This window comes from Castor canadensis, chromosome 11 (assembly GCF_047511655.1).
Source record: "Castor canadensis chromosome 11, mCasCan1.hap1v2, whole genome shotgun sequence".
Lineage (NCBI taxonomy): Eukaryota > Metazoa > Chordata > Mammalia > Rodentia > Castoridae > Castor > Castor canadensis.
In genome coordinates, this window is record NC_133396.1 from 2,103,610 (window position 1) to 2,124,395 (window position 20,786).

General features: G+C 43.9%; 1 protein-coding gene across 5 annotated transcripts in view; it reads right to left on the minus strand.

The window, feature by feature from the left end:
- Rptor (regulatory associated protein of MTOR complex 1) overlaps positions 1-20,786 on the minus strand; it is a 351,661-nt gene that overhangs the window by 133,961 nt on the left and 196,914 nt on the right. For 4 of the 5 annotated variants that reach the window (XM_074044925.1, XM_020168971.2, XM_074044926.1 and 1 more), the window contains one exon: positions 4,466-4,525. In XM_074044925.1, the coding sequence (XP_073901026.1) occupies positions 4,466-4,525 (60 nt within the window). Of the gene's footprint in view, positions 1-4,465; positions 4,526-15,353; positions 15,466-20,786 lie in introns of all 5 variants that reach the window. The other variant, XM_074044928.1, reaches the window with a different exon arrangement.

Below are 20,786 nucleotides of genomic sequence, written 5' to 3' on the forward strand. Positions count from 1 at the left end.
TTCACATCTCCAAAACCATGAGCCAACAGAAGCCCCTGTGTTATAACTCACCTAGTCTGTGGTACTTTTTTCTTTATTTTTTGGCAGTGCTGGGGATGAAACCCAGAGTTTTGTGAATGCAGGGCAAGTGCTCACCACTGAGCTACCCCAGCCTTTGTGGTGCTGTGCTATTAGAGACAGAAAGTTGGCTAGTACAGGACTTGAGCCTGTATTTGGATTAAAAAATGAGGACAGATAACAAAAGCCTGGGTATGATATGGATTTTGCAGTTTCCAGCTTCTCTGCCATGGACAGTTCAGCTTAGTCTGGCCCTACAGTGGTAGTAAGGGTAACCAAGAAGCCAGAAACTGTGGAGAGTCAGGTTCTCCAGAACACAGAAGCACTACTGGAATGAAAGTGCCCTGCCTGCCCCTCTGCAGGACTCAGGCCAGTAGCAGGGATGAATGGGCCTGTGCAGAAGACGGAGAGCCCCGTGGATAAAAGGCACTTCATGATATGAAAAGTGCTGCTTACAAAGTGTGCACTGCTCACACAGTGAAGGAGAAGGGCGGCGTCAAACTTGCTCCCTGGAGTGTGGTGGTCACACGTCAGCACACAGTTGTAGACCTCAAAAGCATGTGTTTGGCTCTGAACTACATTATGCAACAACCTCTGAATGGGTATGCCTGCGCCAATGTGGACTCAACGTGCCCCAATAGTAGCCCAAGTGGAGAAGAGGAGGTAGCCCCCCACATCCCCCCAAGGCAGGAATCGCAGAGGCTGGTAATGAACACAGCCCCAGCAGGTTGCAAGCCTCAGAGCTCACTGGAATCAAGAGAATGTATTTTGAGAAGACATCTCCAGAAAATGAGAACAAAATATGTGAAAACAACAACACATATTTTCCCAGGAGTGCTCTCTGAATACAAACCCACAGCAGCCAGGAATACCCCTCATCAGAGACAGGCTGCATTTGCTGCCACCTGAACTGAAAACCAACTCCCCTTACTGAAGACTTCTCTTCTTATGGGACTGCAAGCATAACTGGAAAAAAATCGAAAAGTTTATGAAAGTGCAATGATAAGAGCATTTTCTCTTATATGGAGACATCTCTGAATCGAGCTGCAAACTGAAAAACATTATCTACTAGAACGAACTAGCTAGTGCTTGCGGCTGGATGGCTGCCGGGGGTACGCATCTGGACTTATCCTTATGATGAGTAATTCTCAAGTCTGGCATTTGTCCTGGCATAAGAAAATATGTAATTCAACAACTCACACCCACGTTAACCTTTGCCAAGCCACAAGGGAGAGTAGCAATATGGTATTTTGCACTGCAAATGCTGACTTGGGTCTGAACCCAAGTGAATAGCAGGCGCATCTGCTGGTTGGACTCAGAGCTAGCCACAATGCCTTCCCAAGTGACTCACAGTGAAGCCCATGGGTCTGCAATGATTTGTAAAAACAACCCAACAACAAGCTTTTCTAACAGCAAACCTCTGAAACGATTTCTGAGAGTTGCATCATGGTGTTCACCTGAGGATGGGCCCACAGTCATGTGAGGGCCACGCCCCTCCTCAGTCCTCTGTGAATCCACAAGGCACAGAAATGTGAGGGAGCATGGACAGGTGTCCATAACAAGGTTTCTGGAAGTGCAGAGAAACAGACATATCTGTGGGAAGGGTGGACAATGGCAGCCCGCAAATGAGGGGCCGGCTCACTCCTCCATCGGGCCATGCAGAGTCCCTCCTACAGGACAGAGTCCCTCCTACAGGACAGAGTCCCTCCTACAGGACAGAAACAGACACATGGGTGAGGAGGCGGGCCCAGGGAGCACAGCTCAGGAAGGTCCAGGAGAGCAGGGATTGAGTCACTCTGACTCCAGGCTCCGTATTCTCTCCCCAACGGGGAGTGTTTTGAAATAGTCTCCTGTTAGCTACAGTTCTTATGTTTATCTTCTTAAACTTTATTTTATTAATTACTATTATCATTAGCAGTGCTGGGGATTGAACTCAGGGCCTTGTGCTTGCTAGGCAAGTGCTCTTACTATTCAAGCTACTATCCAGTCCTCCTCTTTTTAAACTTTAAAAACTCAACCATTTAGCAGACCGCCAACTTTGTAGCACCAGTTGGCACAGGAGAAGGAAGAATGAGGAGGACTGTGTGAATTCACCTCTGGACTTTGAAGGCAGAGCTTACTCACTGGGAAGGTGGGATACTGTCTGGGAGGAAGGCCAGCCCTGCAAACCCTGGAGTCAGGACCCGGAAAAATGACACCAAATAGCTAGTACTACATTCCTTACCATCTGGAGTAGAAGTACTCACTGCTGTTTTTCAGTTCTCATGAACCAGTTTTAATAAAGGTCACTTAGCTACCCTGAGCACAGCTTTACCACTGGCTCTGAAGCATCACCTGCAAAGCTCCCTACTACTGCAACCCAGCACCCTCAGTCTGTCAGCATCCTCACCCCTGTACCCTGCCATGTGGACTTTGCCTTCCTAACAAAAGCTCCTAAATCAGAGACTGTGGGCTAGTTCTGTGAGGAACAAGACCTGCTCCAATCAATGGACTGCCCAATCTTTCATTTGCCCTGCTGGCACCCATCGTAGTGGCATCACTTCTCATCATATCACCCACTGTGCACGTGAACTCAAGCATCCTGAAGCTTACAGAGACCAGCTGCAGGACTGCCTTAGACAGCTATTCAAAATTTAAAAGGAAGGCCAGGTGCTGGTGGCTCACACCTGTAATCCTAGTTACTCAGGAGGCAGAGATCAGGAGAATTACGGTTCCAAGCCAGCCCAGGCAAATAGTTTGTGAGACCCTATCTTGAAAAAACCCTTCACAAAAAATTTAAAAAAAAAAAAAAAAAGGGTGGGGGAGGATGGTGGAGTGGCTCAAGGTGAAGGCCCTGAGTTTAAACCCCAGTACTGCCAAAAAAATTAAAAATAAAAAATAAAATGAAGCCAGGCAGAACGGCTCATCCTGTAATCCTACTAGTGTAAGTTACTCAGGAGATGGAAGTGAGAGGACTGCGGTTCAAGGCCAGCCCCAGCAAGCAGTTAGCAAGACCCCATCACAACCAACAAAAATGGTGGTGCACATCTGTCATCTCAGTATGCAGGAAGCATAGATAGGAAAATCCAGTTGTAGGCTGGTCTGGGAAGAAAAGGGAAACCCTACTCAAAAAACAGCAGAAGCAAAAAGGGCAGGGGGAATGGCTCAAGCAGTAGAGCACCTGCTTACCAAGTGTGAGGCCCTGAGTTCAAATTTCAGTACTGTAAAAAAATTAAAACAAAAACATCAGAGACCTTTCTCACTGCTGTTCTCTCTTTTTCCAAGTTCCACTTTGTATTCAGAATGACTACGCATAGTTTTTATTTTTTGAAACCCAGTACTGAGGCTCAAACCTAGGTCCTTGCACGTGCTAAGCATTTTCTCTGCTGCTGAGCCACACACCTAGGCCTAGATGTGACTCTTACTGTGTTTTTTAAAAAAAAATGTGAATTCACACACACACAGTTTACATCATTTGGAAAATTCATCCCACTTCCTGTATTTTTCATTCAATAACAGGTGTGGTAGATAGGTCCATGTCAGCACAAGCAGCTCTTGGGTTCTTTCTACTGGCTGTACCACCCACTCGAGTGGGCCACTACAGGGAGGCTGACAGCCTTGGTGTAATGTTCTTGAATATTGTACCAAATATACAAAGGAAGTAAACTTTTCTAGGGAGGGTCTTCAAAGCAGATTTGCTTTTCCTACCTAATTAAACAAATTCAGACCCTGGCTATTTTAACCTGAAAAACAACCATATGGCAGGTCAATTATGGGAGACAAGGGGTTCAGAGAACAAAATTTCATACAACTCCCCATTTTTTCTACACCACCAAGATGAATCGGGGGAGTAGAGAGGAGTCAAATGTACAAACAAACAAACTCTCCAAATACAGGTTAAACTTAGAGTCACAAGATAACCATTTCAGACCCCAAAGAGATCCAAACAAGAGATAGACACATTGCTCAATGAATCTGGAAGGAGAGCAATACAGACTTCTGGACTCTGTCTGCCCCAGGCAGCAAAATGGCCTGAAGAGGGCAGTGCAGAGTTATAGAACACTGAAGGGTAAGTCAAGGAAATGAGGTCAGAGCAGGGCTTCCATCAGGCTCTTTCAGCCAGGGCAAGTAGAGATGGTCTGTGTATAGCACTGGGCTCTGTACTAGCTTAGAGTCTGCAGTATTTTAAGTATTCAAAAGAATACGGCATTTTATCATGTCTTTTTAAACATGGCCCCATGTTAGCTGTCTCCTACACATCCTAGTGGAGCCACCACAAACAGAGCTTTAATCAGAGAACAAAAGGATGTATCCACATGAAAGGGAGACATCCCCACGAAGATAGAAAGCACCTGTGAGAACCAGGAGTGAGAAAAGGAAGAGAACTGTCAGATCCAGAAAGCCAGTGGGACCTCAAAATCTTACTTACTTTTCTATCAAATCCAGTGTGACTCCAGGCACCAGACTAACACACTTCTGCATGCAAAACCTGCAGAGAAAAGAAAAACCTGTGAGTGGTACAAATGAAAAGCAAACACCACTATGCATCAGCAAAAGCAGAACTTGAAGAGGGGATGAACCAGCTATGGTAAACAAACAGATCTAGGTTTTCCTAATTCTAGCAGCTTTTGGCTAAAGAGGAAACTCTCACTGCCAGCTGGTAAAAGGTGCAAGACTCCAGCACCCATTCGTGAGTTGTCACCAGTAAGGAAAGGAGTCCGTGGGCAGTCAATGAATCCTCATCCCCAGAGACAAGTGCCGAGACGTGACATAGAATAAGGCTTTCAAATTAAATGCTGCTGGGGCAGTCTGGACTTCTCATTTTTTTTCTTCTTAAGAAAGTGAGCTGGGAGAGTGCTGGATGAGCAGATAAATAACTTCAAGGTACACAAAAGAAACTGAGAAACAGAATTCAACAGAAATTCAAGTGTGTGCTGACATAGGACAGGAAACTATCTTTTCTTCCTCCTGTCAGGGCAAGACAGGATGAAACAGGGCAGGGCAGAATCAACAGCAATATGGAGTAAAGGAGCAACTTAAGGTTTTAAGAAATGCAAGCACTCGATTCATCTACATTTAAAATTAAGACAAGGAACCCCCTTCGAAAACAGCAGCAGGTATACAGCAAATACAGATGGACCCTGACTTAGGAAGGTTTGACTTGTGGTCTTCACCTTTGCAATGGATGAATTTTGAATTGAGCTCCTCCTGACTTAGTGACACACAGTTCATCACCCTCTTGTGACGCTGGGCAGAACCTCTATTGTCAGAGGTGCGAGCAGCCTGCCACAGCCATGTGATTGTGAGGGAAACAAATGACACTCTCCAGGGTGTATCAGCAGTGTGGCTAACAGGGCATGGTCAGTCAGGCAGGTGGGTTACATGCATTTTCCACTTATGCCTTGAACTTAAAATGGGTTAACTGGGACTTTCCATACATCACTGGTAGGCACCAGTACAAGTACCAGGCCACAATCAGGGGGACAGGTGGGCTGCAAGGGTACAGAGAGCGTGGGATAAGATGTAAGAGAAACAAAAAGGAACACCAAGTTCCAGAACCAGGAGAACAATGCATGGTCATGTAGACAGGATGTGCCAGGAAAGTGGCTCCTCCCCTCTGCAGCCTTCCAGGAAGATGGAGATGGAGCTGGCTGCTCAGGACACTGAGCACAACAGCCCAGCCATGCTCACTGCCTCAAGAAACAAGGCCTACCATGGTCTGCAGATAAGAAATTTTGTTTCTGGTTGTGGCTACAGTAGTCATTGTCTTATTGTTTAAAGAGCAAAAGAAATAAACATGAGGCCATGTTTTTCTGACAAAGTGTATGTGGCCTAGATGCTCCATCCCCCCAGCCTGTAGTTCCATTCTGAGCAGATCCTTCTGTTGGCTTTCGGGGCTCTGCTTGGCTGGCTCCAGGTATCTACAACCTCAGAACCAGCACAGGTACATGTGACTCTGACTGTGGTTGCACAGAAGGCCAGATCTATAGGTGGATAATTTTGTACAGGAAATGCATTCTTGGCTCTGAGTGGTGTGCAAACCATGTTACTTGTATTTGTCTTTTCATCCATAATGTACTTATTGATCGAGATTTCTGGAGTCCAATAATGACAGAATCATTTGTATCAGACTAATTCTTTTGCCAATAGCAATAATAAACTCTGGACAAAATATAAAAAACAACCATTTGAAAATACCATTTAGTTTCTGTAGGTAGAAACTAAAAGGGCTATGACCCTTAGCAAAGGAGAATTACTCTGAATGAGTCACCTCTGTTGGGCTCTGCAATTCACACAGCACATAGGGTCCGTGCTCTTCAAGGAGGCAGCAGTTTTCTGGGCTGAGGACTCAGAGGTCAGGATTCAAGGCTGCCAGGAAACTGCAGGGACTAACCTTAGAAAGGAAGAAGCCAAAATCTCTCACGCATCCCTTCCTCAAGTCCTGGCTGACTCTGAGCCACAAACAGGCTGTGACTACTGGGGTCAATGTGGAGGGCAAGGAGACCATGAGGCTGCAAATGCCAAGGGAGATTTCAGCATCTTTTGCCACTGAGGAGGCAGAGAGGGCCTGATCATGCCTCAGTCACAAGCCCGCTACAGGATTAAGAGCCACACCTTGGAACTAAAAGCAAAGCCAAAGAGACCACACCCACAAGCAGGCCTCTGCAAGCTCAGTTTCAGAGGAGTCTTGGTGCGGTTCCTCCAGGACAGTTGGGATGCTATCCAAGGGCAAGAGAAACCACAAACAAAAATGCCTGGGTGCCAGCACTAGAGAGGCTGAAGCAAGAGCCTACCTCCCTCCCAAGCCCACCCACCCCAGAACCAACCAAAAACAAACAAAATTTTGGAACTGGCCAACACTGGCTTAAAATTTATAAAATTAATTTATAACCTGGGAGATAAGCATTTTTATAAGCATTGAAAATAAAAAGTTGTCTTAAGTAAGAAATTAAAACAAGGACACCACACAAGTCTGCAATATTGATGGTATGCTTATTTGAAGTATAGATAATTTGAGTCACCAAAATCCACAACTGTCACCGCAACATTATCAGTTCTCTGTATCAGAACTGCTAACAGTCCCATTTTTCATTCTATTGTTTTCCTTCCCTTACATGAGATTGTTCCTGTCAAAGGCCAATGATTAGGCAAAAGCAGAGAGGTAACAAAAAAAGACTCAAAAATCCACAAAACTGGATACAAATAATTATAATAAAGAACAAAACAGCTAATACTTATTTATGCTTACTACTGCGTAATTGTTCTATGGGCTTTATATGGATCAATTAATTCTCACATTTTATAGGTGGGAGACCATCTGCAAACTAGGACATGATAGTGACATTTAAGAATATCAAAGATAAACAGGGTGCTGTGGCTCACGCCTGTAATCCTAGCAGAGATTAGGAGGATCATGGTTCGAAGCCAGCACTGGCAAACAGTTCTCCTGACGCTATCTTGAAAACACCCAAAACAAAAAAGGACTGGTGGAGTGGTTCAAGTGGTAGAGCACCTGCCTTGCAAGCATGAGGTCCTGAGTCCAAACAGTACTACAAAACAAGACAAAAAAAAAAAAAATCAAAGACAGCAGGGCATGGTGGTAAACACCTATAGTCCCAGCTACTTGGGAGGCTGAGGCAGGAGGATGGCTTGAGCCTCAGAGTTCCAGACCAGCCTGGGCTATGTAGCAAGACCCTGTCGAAAAGAAAAGAAATTAAAGTCAACAAATAGACACGGAAAACTTTCAGAAAGGAAAAACGCAACACAGGAGGCAGGAAAATAGTGGAGTAGTATTTTTAATTTATTGAAGATAAAGAACTTAGAACCTAGACTTTTATATCCAGCCAGATTGACATTCAAATGCAAGAGCAAGCAAGACAAAAATACTCTCAGGCAATGAAACCCCTTTGTACAATTAACTTACATTAATTTAAAAAAAAAAAGAAGAAAGGAAAAAATATTCTCAGGCATATTTGACCTCATAAGGTTTGCCATCAAAAGAATAAGAGAAAGACAGTTTGGATCCCATACTTAAGTAAGCAGACAGAGAAATCTGAGATGCTATAAGAGATGTATGAAATAACAATGACATAGAACTTTGGTCGAGGTTGTTAAAACAACCACCAAAAAGCAAAGGGGGGAGCTATTTATTGCAACCAGAATTGAAAACCCAGATATCACGTGGTGGGTGAGGTGTGAGGATACTAGCTGTTTCCAAGGGGATTTCTCAAGCATGCCTATCATTTCAGAACTGCATCTGACATGTCAAAAAAAAAATTCCTATAACGGATAAGAAGAGCACAAAAATCCAACAGAGACACAAGCAAGGGCCAAGAACAAGCGACTCACAGACAAGGGAGGATACAGCCTCTAATGACATGAATAGAATGCTCAATGTCACCAAGAGATCAGAGAAGTGCAAGTCAAGACCACATGGAGACTCTATTCTACACTTGCTCAGTGAGCAAGAATGAACACACCATTTGATGTCAAGCACTAGAAAGGATAGGGATGCACAAAATGTCTTTGATGTTGTAGGAGTGTAAGATGGCAGAACTGTTTTGGAAAACACTTTGCCATGAGCTCTAAAATTGAACATTCTCATAAACTATGCTCTTGCAACCCTATTTTTTTGGTACATGTGAAACCCTTGTAATATATTCAACAGAACTCATGGAAAAAATACCCATGTCACCCGTGCTTATTACAACAAAAGGAAGATACAGTGCACCAAACAAAGCAGAATGAGGAAAACCCAGAACTGGTCAAGTATGCACTAAAGACGCGTTACATCATACACCCTGCACCTGCAGGAGCAGACTTACGCAGCTGCACACATCAACACCACGACTCAGTGGAAGTCCCCCAAATCACACATGCCATTACAGGTGTTAATGCATCTCAGTCTGAAGCAGTACAGTCAACGAGAAAAGAGGGCACCAAAGGAGCCCTGAACCCAGTGCCCAGAGTAGTGGTCAGGGGTGGAGGTGGGCAGGTATCAGCAAGGGCATGACACAGCCAGATCGGCACTAATAGGTTATTGCTCCACGCTCAGGGCATCCCAGGCTGCTCTGCAAACTGTGTAGCCTGATACACCTTTTCTTATCCTCTACTCTTCTGTGGTTTGAACTCAGGGTCTCTCCCGTGCTAGGCAGGTGATTTACCGCTTGTGCCACACCCCCAGCCCTTTTTTACTTCAGTTATTTTTCAAGTAGGGTCTGATGATGTTCTTGTCCTGGGCCAGCCTCAAGCCATGATCCTCCTACCTGGCCTCCCACGTAAGCCAGCTTATTGGCTTGAGATGGGGTCTTACTGACTTTTCCCCCCAGGGTGGCCTCTAACTGTAATCCCTCCTGATCTCTGTCTCCTAAGTAGGCAGGGCTGTAGGCATGAGCCGCTGTGCCCAGCTCGTGTTTGTGTGTTTAACCTGTCAGTTGTGAAGCTCTTGGCCATTAGGAACTCAGTGTAGTGAGCTACAGATGAGGAGCATGAAGCGTGTGGTAAAGGGGAATAAAGAAAAGGCCTTATAGTGACTGCTCAGACTGAGAGACATGCACTGCCAAACTCTCATGGCTGAGCGTCCTCCTCCCTCTACAGAGGGAGCTTTCGAATGTGTGTACTCAGTGATCAGCCACTGTGCTCGACATGCATGTTATGCTTCATAGTTAGTCAATGGATTTGATTGTTTTTTGTTTTGCAAAGTTGAAATTCAGATCATACATAAGTAACACAAACTTGCCTTCTCTTCAGGATATGCATACCTTTCATTTAATTTTTCTCATGTAATTATTGTATTAACTAACTTGTTTCCAGAACACAAACTGCCCACGGAATGAACTAGTCCTAATCACAGCAGCAGGGTACCTGCCTTTCTTGGTGGGGACCAGAGACCAAGCGTACCTGCCAGGAGAAGGAAACTTCTCTAAGTGGAAAGTATTCTGTCCCAATACTACAGGTTTTTACAAAATTCACTTTTAATTCTATCAAATATGATTTTTCCTTTGACCTATTAAGATGCATTGCGCTGGGCACAGTAGTGAATACTTAGAATCCCAGCACTCATGAGGCCAAGGCATTAGGATTGTGGGTTCAAGGACAGCCTGGGTTACACAGTGAGACCCTGCTTCAAAAAAACAAAGAAACAAAGAAGATGAATTAATAGTTTATCAATAGATGGCCTGGCAGAAGTCATCCTCACAGCCCTGGCGTGACTTCACCAGGTCACTGTTTACAATTCTTTTAATATTCTGCAGAATCTGGTTCACTAATACTTGACTGAGTTCATCTGTCTTGGGTACGAGTGGATGTTGTGCTGAGTCTATCAAGTTTGGAATTCTAGTCAAGCAACTTTAAAAATGTAAGGGAGCTTATACTTGTAGAAATACAGCAGGCACTTCTGACTGACTGGTTACTATTTGATCTGTCTTTCAAGGATAATCATCAGCACCGAGGCGCTGCTTTATCGTTCCTGCATCTCATCATTTCCCATTACTCTCTGGTCTGCCTTCCAGAAAGAGACCCTGCCCATCCATGTGTTTTCTGTTCTCTCGGCCTGTCCAGGATTCACTGACCCAGAACAGTGTGAGTTTCCTCCCTGAAAGGATGCAGGGACCTTGCCTGCTGGTTCATTATAACCGCTACACCCCAGTAACAGTCTGCTGGAAGCAATACCCGGGCTGTGGTGTGGGCACTTCCAGGTGTAGCCTCTTTCAGAGGTTTGATGCAGGCTGTGTCACGTTGGCATGAGTCGCTGGCCCTGGCAATATACTCAATCTCTAGCATCTTTGGCCTCCCTCAAGTGGAGGGACAGGGCCCAGGCTTCTCATCTTCCCTTGGTTTTTCTGGTGATAGCACCCACCTGAAGCTCAGGGAAGGGAGCTCATGGCTGGAAATTCAGTGTGTCAGGATCCTAGGATAAAGACCAAATGCTTATCTTTTGTCACACCACATAGGGATTATGGGAGCAAGTGACCAGGCTGTTGAAGCATAGCCACTCTCAATGTGCTTCAAGTTAATCTATCCATTTTCTGTGCCAGCCAGATAATTCTGAAGTGAGGGCCCACAATGATGCCTGCTCTCCACGGAGGCAGGTGTGGTTGGGAGACGCCTGGTTGGCATCTCAGTAGATGGAGCTGCCTGGCGTCAGCAGGGACGCTGCTTTCTGCAGTGTCCTAGGACATGCACACAATGTTAGCCATTGCTAGGCTTATTAAGTTCGCCCATCACAGGTACTTCTGAAGGTACTGATGTCCTTCATCTCCATTCACAGCCTAGCCAGTAAGTGATGAAGGGGCAGACTGTGACTTGGTGTCTTTATGAGGCACTACTTCCTGTCTTTGGCCACCAGCACTCCTCCAAGATCTGGGAGGCACCTGAGGTTCCTGGGTGATTTTTACATGAGCATTTCTGCATATGGTGAAAGAGTGGAAAGAATAAATTGGTAAGAAACAATTGGGGGCAAAGATGCTCTACTTTCTTTTCAGTACTTGCTATTGTCAGATTTGTTAAAAAGTGATTCCACAAGCCAGGTGCAGTAAATCAAGCCTGTAGTCCCAGCTGCTTGGGAGGCATAGGTAAGAGGATCATGGTCCAAAGCCAGCCCAGGTCAAAACCTCCCATAAGACCTTATCTGTAAAATAACTAAAACAAAAATGGGTACTGGTATGGCTTGAGTGGTAGAGTGCATGCCCAGCAAGTTGGTGGCCCTGAGTTCAAACCCTAGTACTGCAAAAAAAAAGAAAAATTGATTCCAGGACTGGGGGGGCAGTGTCTCAATGATACAGGGCTTGCATTTGTGGAACCCGAGTTCCATTCCCAACACTGAGAAAACCATGATTCTAAGAGTTGTACACTAATACCTCATTGTGGCTCTGCTCTGCATTTCCCTACTGAATGACAGTGAGCATCTTCTCATAGGCTCATTTGTTACTCGTGTGTGTCCTTTGATGAAGTGTTTGCGCAAATCTTTTGCCCACTTTAAAAGGGTTTGCTTTCTAATTGTTTGAGTTTTGAAGGTTCATTATATATTCCAGTACAAGTCCTTTGTCCTATGATTTCCAGTATTTTCTCCCAGTCTGGCAAAGCAAAAGTTGTGACCTGGTCCAATTTATTATCTCTTTCTTTCATGGAACATGCTCTTGGAATCATACCGAAGAACTCTTAATACAAAGGCTTCCTAGTGTATCCTTTCTTTCCCTAACAAAACAAAACAAAAGTCAGTCTCCTAAACTCTAAAGGGTTGTCTTGGGTTTTACACTTGGATCTGCAATCCTGCTTGCTTTAGCTCTTGTGCAAGGTGTAAGTTATAGAGCAAAGTTCATTTTATGGCACCTGGTCATCCAATTATTTGAGAAATACCTGCTGAAAGTATTGTCCTTTCTTCATTGAATTGTCTTTGGTCAGTTGACCACATCTGCGTGGATCAGTTTCTGGGCTCTCTATCATGTCCCACTGACTATGTTTGTTCTTTTGCAATACCACCCCACCTTGGCTACTGCAGTTTTACAGTAAGTCTTCTTACACTACAGAAGGCTGATAGTGTAGGTCTCCAGATTTTATTCTTCCAAAATTACTTAGGTAAACTAATTTGTTTACCTTCTATATAAAAACTAAAATCAATTTATCAATCTCTATTTAAACCCTGCTGGGATTTTAATTAGATTGCACTGAATCCAGAGTTCAATTTGGTGAAAACTGACTTCTTTATTATAATGAGTTCCAATCCATAGAGTATTTCTCCATTAATTTAGACATTCTTAAGTCTTCTTTCTTTCCTCAGTGCTTTTGTAATTTTTAACATACAGACCTTACTTATATCTTGTTAAGGATACATACTTACTATATATTTTGGGATTTGTCATGTTCCAAATGCTATCATATGTGTTTGCTATGTTACGACTCCTGGGAATCTAGGCATGTTGCTATTTTAATTATGACCAATGGGACTACGCATTGGCAGCTCAAACTCCTGAGATTTTCCTGTAACCAAGCTGCAGCTGAGCCAAGTGGCTGGTGACAGTCACCCTGACAACTGGCTGATTGACAACGTTGCACTGACATGTGAATGAGATATGGTGTCCTAGACCTTTCCCTCCAAAACTGGCTTCTGGATGCTGAGATAATCCACCAACTGGGACTATAAATTCTGTGCTTTCAGACTGCCATTTCACTCTGAGAATACTCACTCTGAAAAGGCACAGGCCTAGCAGAGTGATACCTGATGGCATTACAGACCCATGTGAGTGCCACCTTGAAGGACTAGTTGTTTGGACGATTCCGTCCATGGACTCGTGGTGTTCTGTTCGTTTCTAGCAAATTGCTTGAGTAATTTTCTTCTGCCTATTTATTCACATATTGCTTTTGTTTGATCTTGCTTATTCTGCTTCTGTGTACATTCCAGTAAACCAATTCATTCAGAAGCTATCTTGGACTCCCTTGGCTTGTCGTTTGATTGGGGGATAAAAAGGTCAGGCCCCTCTTGAAGGAAAGGTAATCCTTACAGTTCAAATGCCGCTGGGTATGAGGAGCTGTGTCACCTGGCTGTTCCACTGTGACAAATGGTACTGTTTTTAAAATTTGGATGTCTGTTAATTGCAAGTATATGGAAATATAATTGATTTGTTTGTTGGTCTTTCTTTCTACAACCTTGCTAGAATCACATACCAGTTTTTAAATTGCTTTTGTAGATTCCATTGGATTTTCTACAGAGATAATTAGTTATCTGTAAATGAAGATGGTCTCACTCCTTCCTTTCCAATATGTACACCTCTTATTTCTTCCCTTGCCTTCTGGAAATGTGAGGCCTTACAGCTCTGTGTTGAGCAGCAGTGATGAAGATATCCTTGCCTTGTCTGAGATGTTAGTGGGAGGAAAGCATTGAGTTCCTTCTTGGGGTGGAAGTTTTTCAGGGACACTACACAAGGCTGAGGAATTCCCTTGTATTCCTGGTTTGCTGGATTTTAGACAAGTATGGATATTGAAATTGTCACCTGTTTTTGTGTGTTGACTGAGCTTATCATGAGTTTTGTTTTTTTAATGGTGAGGTGACTGTCACTAGCTTAATTGTGAATGGTGAACCAGACTTGCATTCCAAGGATAAACTCAACTTGATATGTGTTCTCCTCTTTCTAATTTTGGTATAATTAACACGTTTGTTCACTATCCCTGGTTCCTGGCACAGAGCCCTTAAAACCCTAGGAGTGTGGGTGATAAGAGTGTCTTTGGGCACCTATTGGGCTGGAGATGTGGCCCAACTAGTAGAGGACTTGCTTAGCAAGCATGAGGCCCTGATTGCCACTCCCCCCCAAAGGCAGTGTAATGAAGCATCTTTGACTTCACTTGGGTTTATGCCAATGAAGTAATTCAGATGAGGTCCTAAATGGTTATAGATGGGCAGCTGGTTACCAAAAGGTCAAACGTATTCATGGGAGACTGGAACTTTCAGACCCGCCCAAGCACAAGAAAAGGTAAATGGGTAGCTCTACAAAAACTCTTCAACAAGGAGACCTCAGAGCTTCCAGTTGGAAGGAGAGCACAAGATGTGTATGGAGCATGGCACAGCCTCTGCTCTCTTAGACAGGCAGACTGGAGTCCCTTCCCCAGCTTTCCCTTCAGTTCCAGGACGTGGCCTGCACCTGAGGCAAGGGTGGGGACAAAGGGGAAGACAAGACCCTGGAACCTCATTGCCATTATGGGCTGTCATTCAAGTTCTGATTCCAGGCTCTAGCTGGCCCACTCAGTCTTCAGGCAGTGACTGGCTGACCTCAGGCTCTGGCTAGCCTGCTCACTCAGTCTTCAGGCAGTCTCCAAGGCTGGCTGTGTCCTGACAGAGCTCTCAGGTACACCCAGTGGGACAGAAGTTTTGGAGGTGCTCCCTCCAGTTGACATATGAGATCTCTGGGAGTTTAACTGATGAAAGTGTCACTGATGCTTCTGCAAGCTGTATGATTTTAACCTAGTTACTGTGAATTTAAAGCAAATTGTCAGAAAGGCCAGGCTTTAAATATTCTCTTACAAAAAAAAAAAATCTTGGCAAAAAAATGCCCCATTAAAATTATAACAAGCCAAATTCCTCCAATTCTCTAATCTAGCAGGTTTAGAAAAACAAAGGGGGAAAAAAAAAGACCCACTTGATATGAGCACACCAATCTGGTATTTATGCTACACTGAAAAGTATGCTTCTGGGTATTCTTAGAAGAAAAGAAGAAGCGATTTCCATTAAGTTCAGTAAAGAAGAAGTCATTGTTTGGGACTAAGAACCTAACAGACCAAGCTAAGCATCAAAAAAGTAAGTGAGGCAGAATTTCCACATTACCAACCTGAAACCAAGCTGTTTACCAGACCTTGGAGACCTGGAGAAAGGAGAGCCACAGCCAAGTTTCCTACTGGTTACAACCTCCATGACAATGATGATCCCAGCTTCCTTGGATCCTACACAAGAAAGGTAACCTGAGGTCAACCACTCATTTTTCCGACTCTCTATACTCCTGCCTTAAGAGGAACTCTGAAATGTCCAATTTGTCTTTTGTTCTTTGTTTCTGTGTTTTTGCAGCTCTTCTCTGTTTATAAAAGCAACCTCTTCTGCTTAGTTCATTGGCACACATACTCTGGCTTATAGAATGAAGTGTTGTCTGATTCTAGAGTAGAAAATAAAGCCAACTAAGATGTCTAAGTTGTGATTTGCCCTTCGACGCTTATTTGCAAACTTTAGTTCCACTTTTTAACATAGAGCTTCCTCTCTTTTGCAGCTTCTAGGCCAGTAACCAGGACAAGACACACATGAAGCACAGAAGTTCTCTGTTTCACTGTTGCCTTTTCTGCTCTAGAAGCAAGTGAACTGAAGGAAAAACTATTTTATTAGTAAGAGAGACAAAAATGAGCTATACCTCCAAGCTCCTGCCAAACAGAAGAATACAATGAACTGACCATTTTGTCCTATGCTACAGCCTTGTGGAGATCAGGCTGTGCCTTGCCCCGAGTGAATCCATTTTGCAGAACAGTAGTTTGTTCCATTTTGAGTCAAATGCTAAGGAAGAATGACTCCACATCTTGTTTATACAAGTAAATAACCAACATTTGTCTAGCACAAACCATGGAAGCTCAAAACTTATTTACCAAAATGAAATATTTCTATTTATGGCCTTATTGAAGTAAATCAGGGCACACATGGGCATATCAAAACCATATAAAGAATAAGGCCCTTGAGCATATCAAACACATCAGACCCATGAATGATGCAGCCCCCTCACATGGGCAATAACACTGGGGTACAAGAGCATCCACCAACCCATCATACATTTGGTACACACATCAGGTCCCAAGCACTTCAGCTCAGCATGATCCTGCCCCATCGACTTGGCCCAGTAGAACTGCCATTACTGTTCCTCCAGACTCAGCAAGCCTAGATACAAGTCAGTACCTCAAATCAACCCAGGTGTTTGGCAGCCCTGCTGTAATGGGGTTTGCTATGTTAATATCTTATCCAATCACCTGCAGTGGCTTTCTTTGCATCTCTATCAGCTCTTTGCTCTTGCCTATAGTGAGGTCCCCAGCAGCTGCTTTAACACTTTCTTAGCCATTCCATACCTACTGTGTGCAGTGCAACTGTTGATCTGAGAGTCAATATTAGTGGTTAACGTACGAATAAAAGAACCTGTCACTGACAATGGCCATGAATACCAAGTTAAATCAGTAGTACTTTGTGAATCAAAGACAACAAAATTAACATAGCATGTGAATTTATTGTTATTCCATAAATCCTCACATTGTAGAAAGGCACAAATGTGTCTATGTTTATGATAAGCCCTGAGCCAGAGCCTGGCCAGAAATTAGAGGAAGTCCTGTGCAATTGCTGAGTGCAGGGCCAACTGGGAGTGGCAATGCCTGCCTGGAAAGAACGCTAACTGAAAGGGTGCCACCATTTTAGTTCTGAAGACATTTAGGTGTTAAAGATAATTGTTGTCATAGAAAAATGTCTTCTTTTCTTACAAATGCATTTAAGTATCTGGTGGATAAAACATCATAATGTCTGTCACACAATAAAAATAGAAAGATGGAGCAAACAACAATTACAAAACCTAAGTAGTCTATATATGGGGGTTCATTTGTTCCCTCAGGGGTTGATCAATAATAAAAAGAAAACACAAGAGACAGAGACCTAGAGAGACATTCTGTGCTGGTGAGCCAATGTTAGGAGAACATTTTAGAGGTTCTCTCATTCTCTAAAACTTGTATTTCTGAAGAATGCCAAGCTTTGAAGGGAGGCCCCTGGCCTCTCATCCCTGGGGTTATCAATGGCTGGTAGTTGCTTGTGACTTGCAACCAGAAACCAATGCTCCTTCCTATAAAGGTGCACCTCTTCCACAGAGTAACTCTCCACACACAGGCAGAGCACACAGCTCAGTGGAGGGGCCTGCTTATACTGACACCATGGTACATGCAATATCCAGCTTGTTTGAAATCGCTTCAAATTCTCCATGCTCCTTAGCCTGACTCAAATCTCAGTGTGTTTTTACCTAATAAACTAACATAACAAGGGTTGTATTTACAATACATACTGACAAAGATTGGAAGTGAGTAAGTACCAAATTGCTTGGAGGAAGCCAAGTAGACTCAGGAAAAGGGACAGCCCCCAAAGGACCCCCACACAGAACTTTCCCTCTTCCCCAGAGTCCTTTGGGAGCCCTGATCACACTTTCTAATGTAGGATGGCACTTAATGACAGCAGTACTGACAAATGGCTACAGGACAGTGGCTGAGGCTGCAATCCCTTAGGGACCAAGGCATTGTACTATAAAGAGAAAACAGTGAGAAACAATTAGAAAGGAAACATCTCTTACTAAATACACCTCATATTTTCTTTTTTTTTTTCGGTGGTACTGGGGTGGTTCTTACTAGGCAGGTGCGCTACCACTTGAGTCATTCTAGCAGCCACACCTTGCATTTTTACACGAGGAGCTGGGCCTTCATTTATCTTTGTCTGGGATGTAGTATTGCCTTATGGCCGAACCACAAAACTCAGTTTTGTTAAAAGATACACAATTCTATTAAATTCCAAAGAACCAACTACTTAAACCAAAATCTACCATGCATCATTCTTATTGTCTTTCTTTCTTTCCGTCTGACTTACTCTTTCTATATTAAGAAGCCATGCTCTTGGTCCACAATCTTCTCCTTACATCCCCAAGTTCTCTCTCAGGTTGTGGATTCTTAGCTGTGTTCACAGGGTGGAGGGAACAGGCCAGGAAGAGACTGAGGACCAATGAGGACAGGAAGGTGCCAATGAGGACAGGAAGGTGCTACAGTGGCCCTACATTCCCACCACTAACCATTTAATGGCAATCTCAAAAGAGCTGACCCCACTTAAGACACAGCCAAGTGATATGCTGAGAGCAGCAGAGCTTGAGAGCTCAAGGTCGTCTTCCCTGCATAGGTCATTTTAGAATCAGTTGGCCCCCATAAGAGAGACTAGGACTGATGTCACAACGACACAGCTCTAAAACTGCTGCACGACTGTGGCCCAAAGCCAAGTCCTGACTCTAGTTCAAAGTACAAGTGAGAGAAGAAATCAGATGGAAGGAATTTTAAACAGACCCAGAGACCAACTGAGCTGTACAGAACCACAGCTCCCAATACCATCAAAACACAAAGCCTTCAGCACAGGATGATTATTGCAGTAGACACAGATCTCTCTCTTCTTCCTTTGCCAACAGGCCTCGTTCTGTAGGGAGACTCCTGAAGTCTGAGGGTTGGGATGAAACTTAGCTGGGTTGTCCACATCTAACCTATTCAGAATCAACCACCAGATTTCTATCTCAGACCAGGTTTCACATGGTTCTTGCAAAAAACACCAAATGTCTCAACTGCTCTGAGTTCCTACTAGGGATGGTGCTGCAAATTCTACTCTCCTCACAAGCAGGAGCCCTTTTTACAAACGGTCCATTTAGTTTAAAACTAAAAGTTCTTCCTATTAATATTGTGTGTGTGTGTTGCTGGGAATGAAACCCAGGCCCTCACACATGCTAGCCAAATGTTCTACCACCTAAGCTACATCTTCATTCCCTCTGTTAAAATTTTGAATTTTTTTTTGCAGTTACTTTTTCACTACGTCAGGTTTGATTCCTAAAACCCCACAAGAAGTGAGCCACACAGAAACAAGGAACAATTGCTGTTAGGGAGGAAGCAGAGAGGTGAACCCAAGACTGTGTGACCAATGACAAAGGGGCATATTTTAATTTGTTTATTTAAAAGTTAATTAAATGAAAAATCTGAAATGCATGCTTCCACTCGCCTAAGTTCTTGCCCCTCCCTCCCAGCTCAGGGCAGCCAAGAGCCTCACTAAGGCTCTGAGGAAGCTTCAGATGGTCCAGAAAATTACTTATTGTCTTCTGTGGTGTTCACATTTGCTATTGTTATTCTTGTCCTTAGAGGAGAGAAAGCAACGGTTCAGAGGGTTGTAAACTACCCACGGCGATCTGGCTGGCCAATGTGCCAAGCACAAGAACCCACCTCTGGGCTTTGCATATCCCTCTCTCTGCAGGTCCCTTTCCTTTTCTTCTAACACCTAAGTTCTCCCTGTGGCTTCTCTCCACTGAAGGCCCCAATTACACAGAGGGAAAGGGATGTTCCCAGAAGGTTTCTGAACGTTAAGAGCTCTAACATGATTTTAACTTATTGTTAATGAAACATTTATCAATTATGAAGTCTGGAAGTACTACAAATTTCAGCTGCTTTATGACTGTGAGCACATTAACTCGATTGACACAGATGGACACAATGATAACATTGCTGATTTGAGGACTTTTGTAGGCAAGTCTAGTCAGAGGCATGAAAAACTCCCACAAGGGAGCAAGCTCTTGACAGCAAGTGAGACCTGTATAGCTATCCAGTCAGGTGAAGAATGCAGAGCCTTGGCGCTTCACTGGCTTCTGCAAGTTTCACTAGCAGTACAACCACCAGCAAAACATCCCCTGAGATGGTAGGCAAGGGAGTGTGCTGTGAGAAACAGCTACTTTCTGGCATTCTGGGAGCAAATGAGGGAGGTCACATTGCTTTTCTAGTTAAATTTAAATTTAACTAGCATGTTAAATTGTGTTCTTTAACATGCTTGATACACAGTCTATCCTTGTCCTCCCAAAGTGTGTAGGAAAGTTGGCGAGCATACTCACTTTGCCCACTTGCTGGTTGCGTTGTCTGCATTCTGCTCTGTGGTTTAGACATGAGGCTGACAACCTCAGGACATTACTCTCCACTGAGATTCTCCCAAACCTGCTCCTAAGGCTTCCCGAAGCGGTTGAGCCCACTGGTAGGACGGGCAGTGTTTGAGGACATGGAATTTTGAATTTCTTTTTCACACAGGAAAACCCTGATTGCAATGGGATTTTATTTTATGGCACAAGCATCTTAAGTGTTGAAAAACGTTGAGTAAATCCAGATGCTGCTTCTTCCACTGAGCCTGAGCCTCATTCTCTTTATCTCCCAGAGAGCCCTGCTTATCACAGGTCACGTCAGTCCTGTCTCTGTGGCCAGATCCCTCAACAAGGTACCAGACAACTAGAGAGTAGCCACTAACTTTTAAGAATAATTTTGGATTTTTATAGGAAAACATCTGTATCTATGAGTGGAAAGTCAGATAATTGCAACGCATACCTACAGACAAGAGCTCAACCTCTCATGGCTTGTCTCACAAAAGCCCCTAGGTTTGAGATCTGTACAAAAGCTGGCAACCGGCAGGAGCTGGGATGTATGTCCTA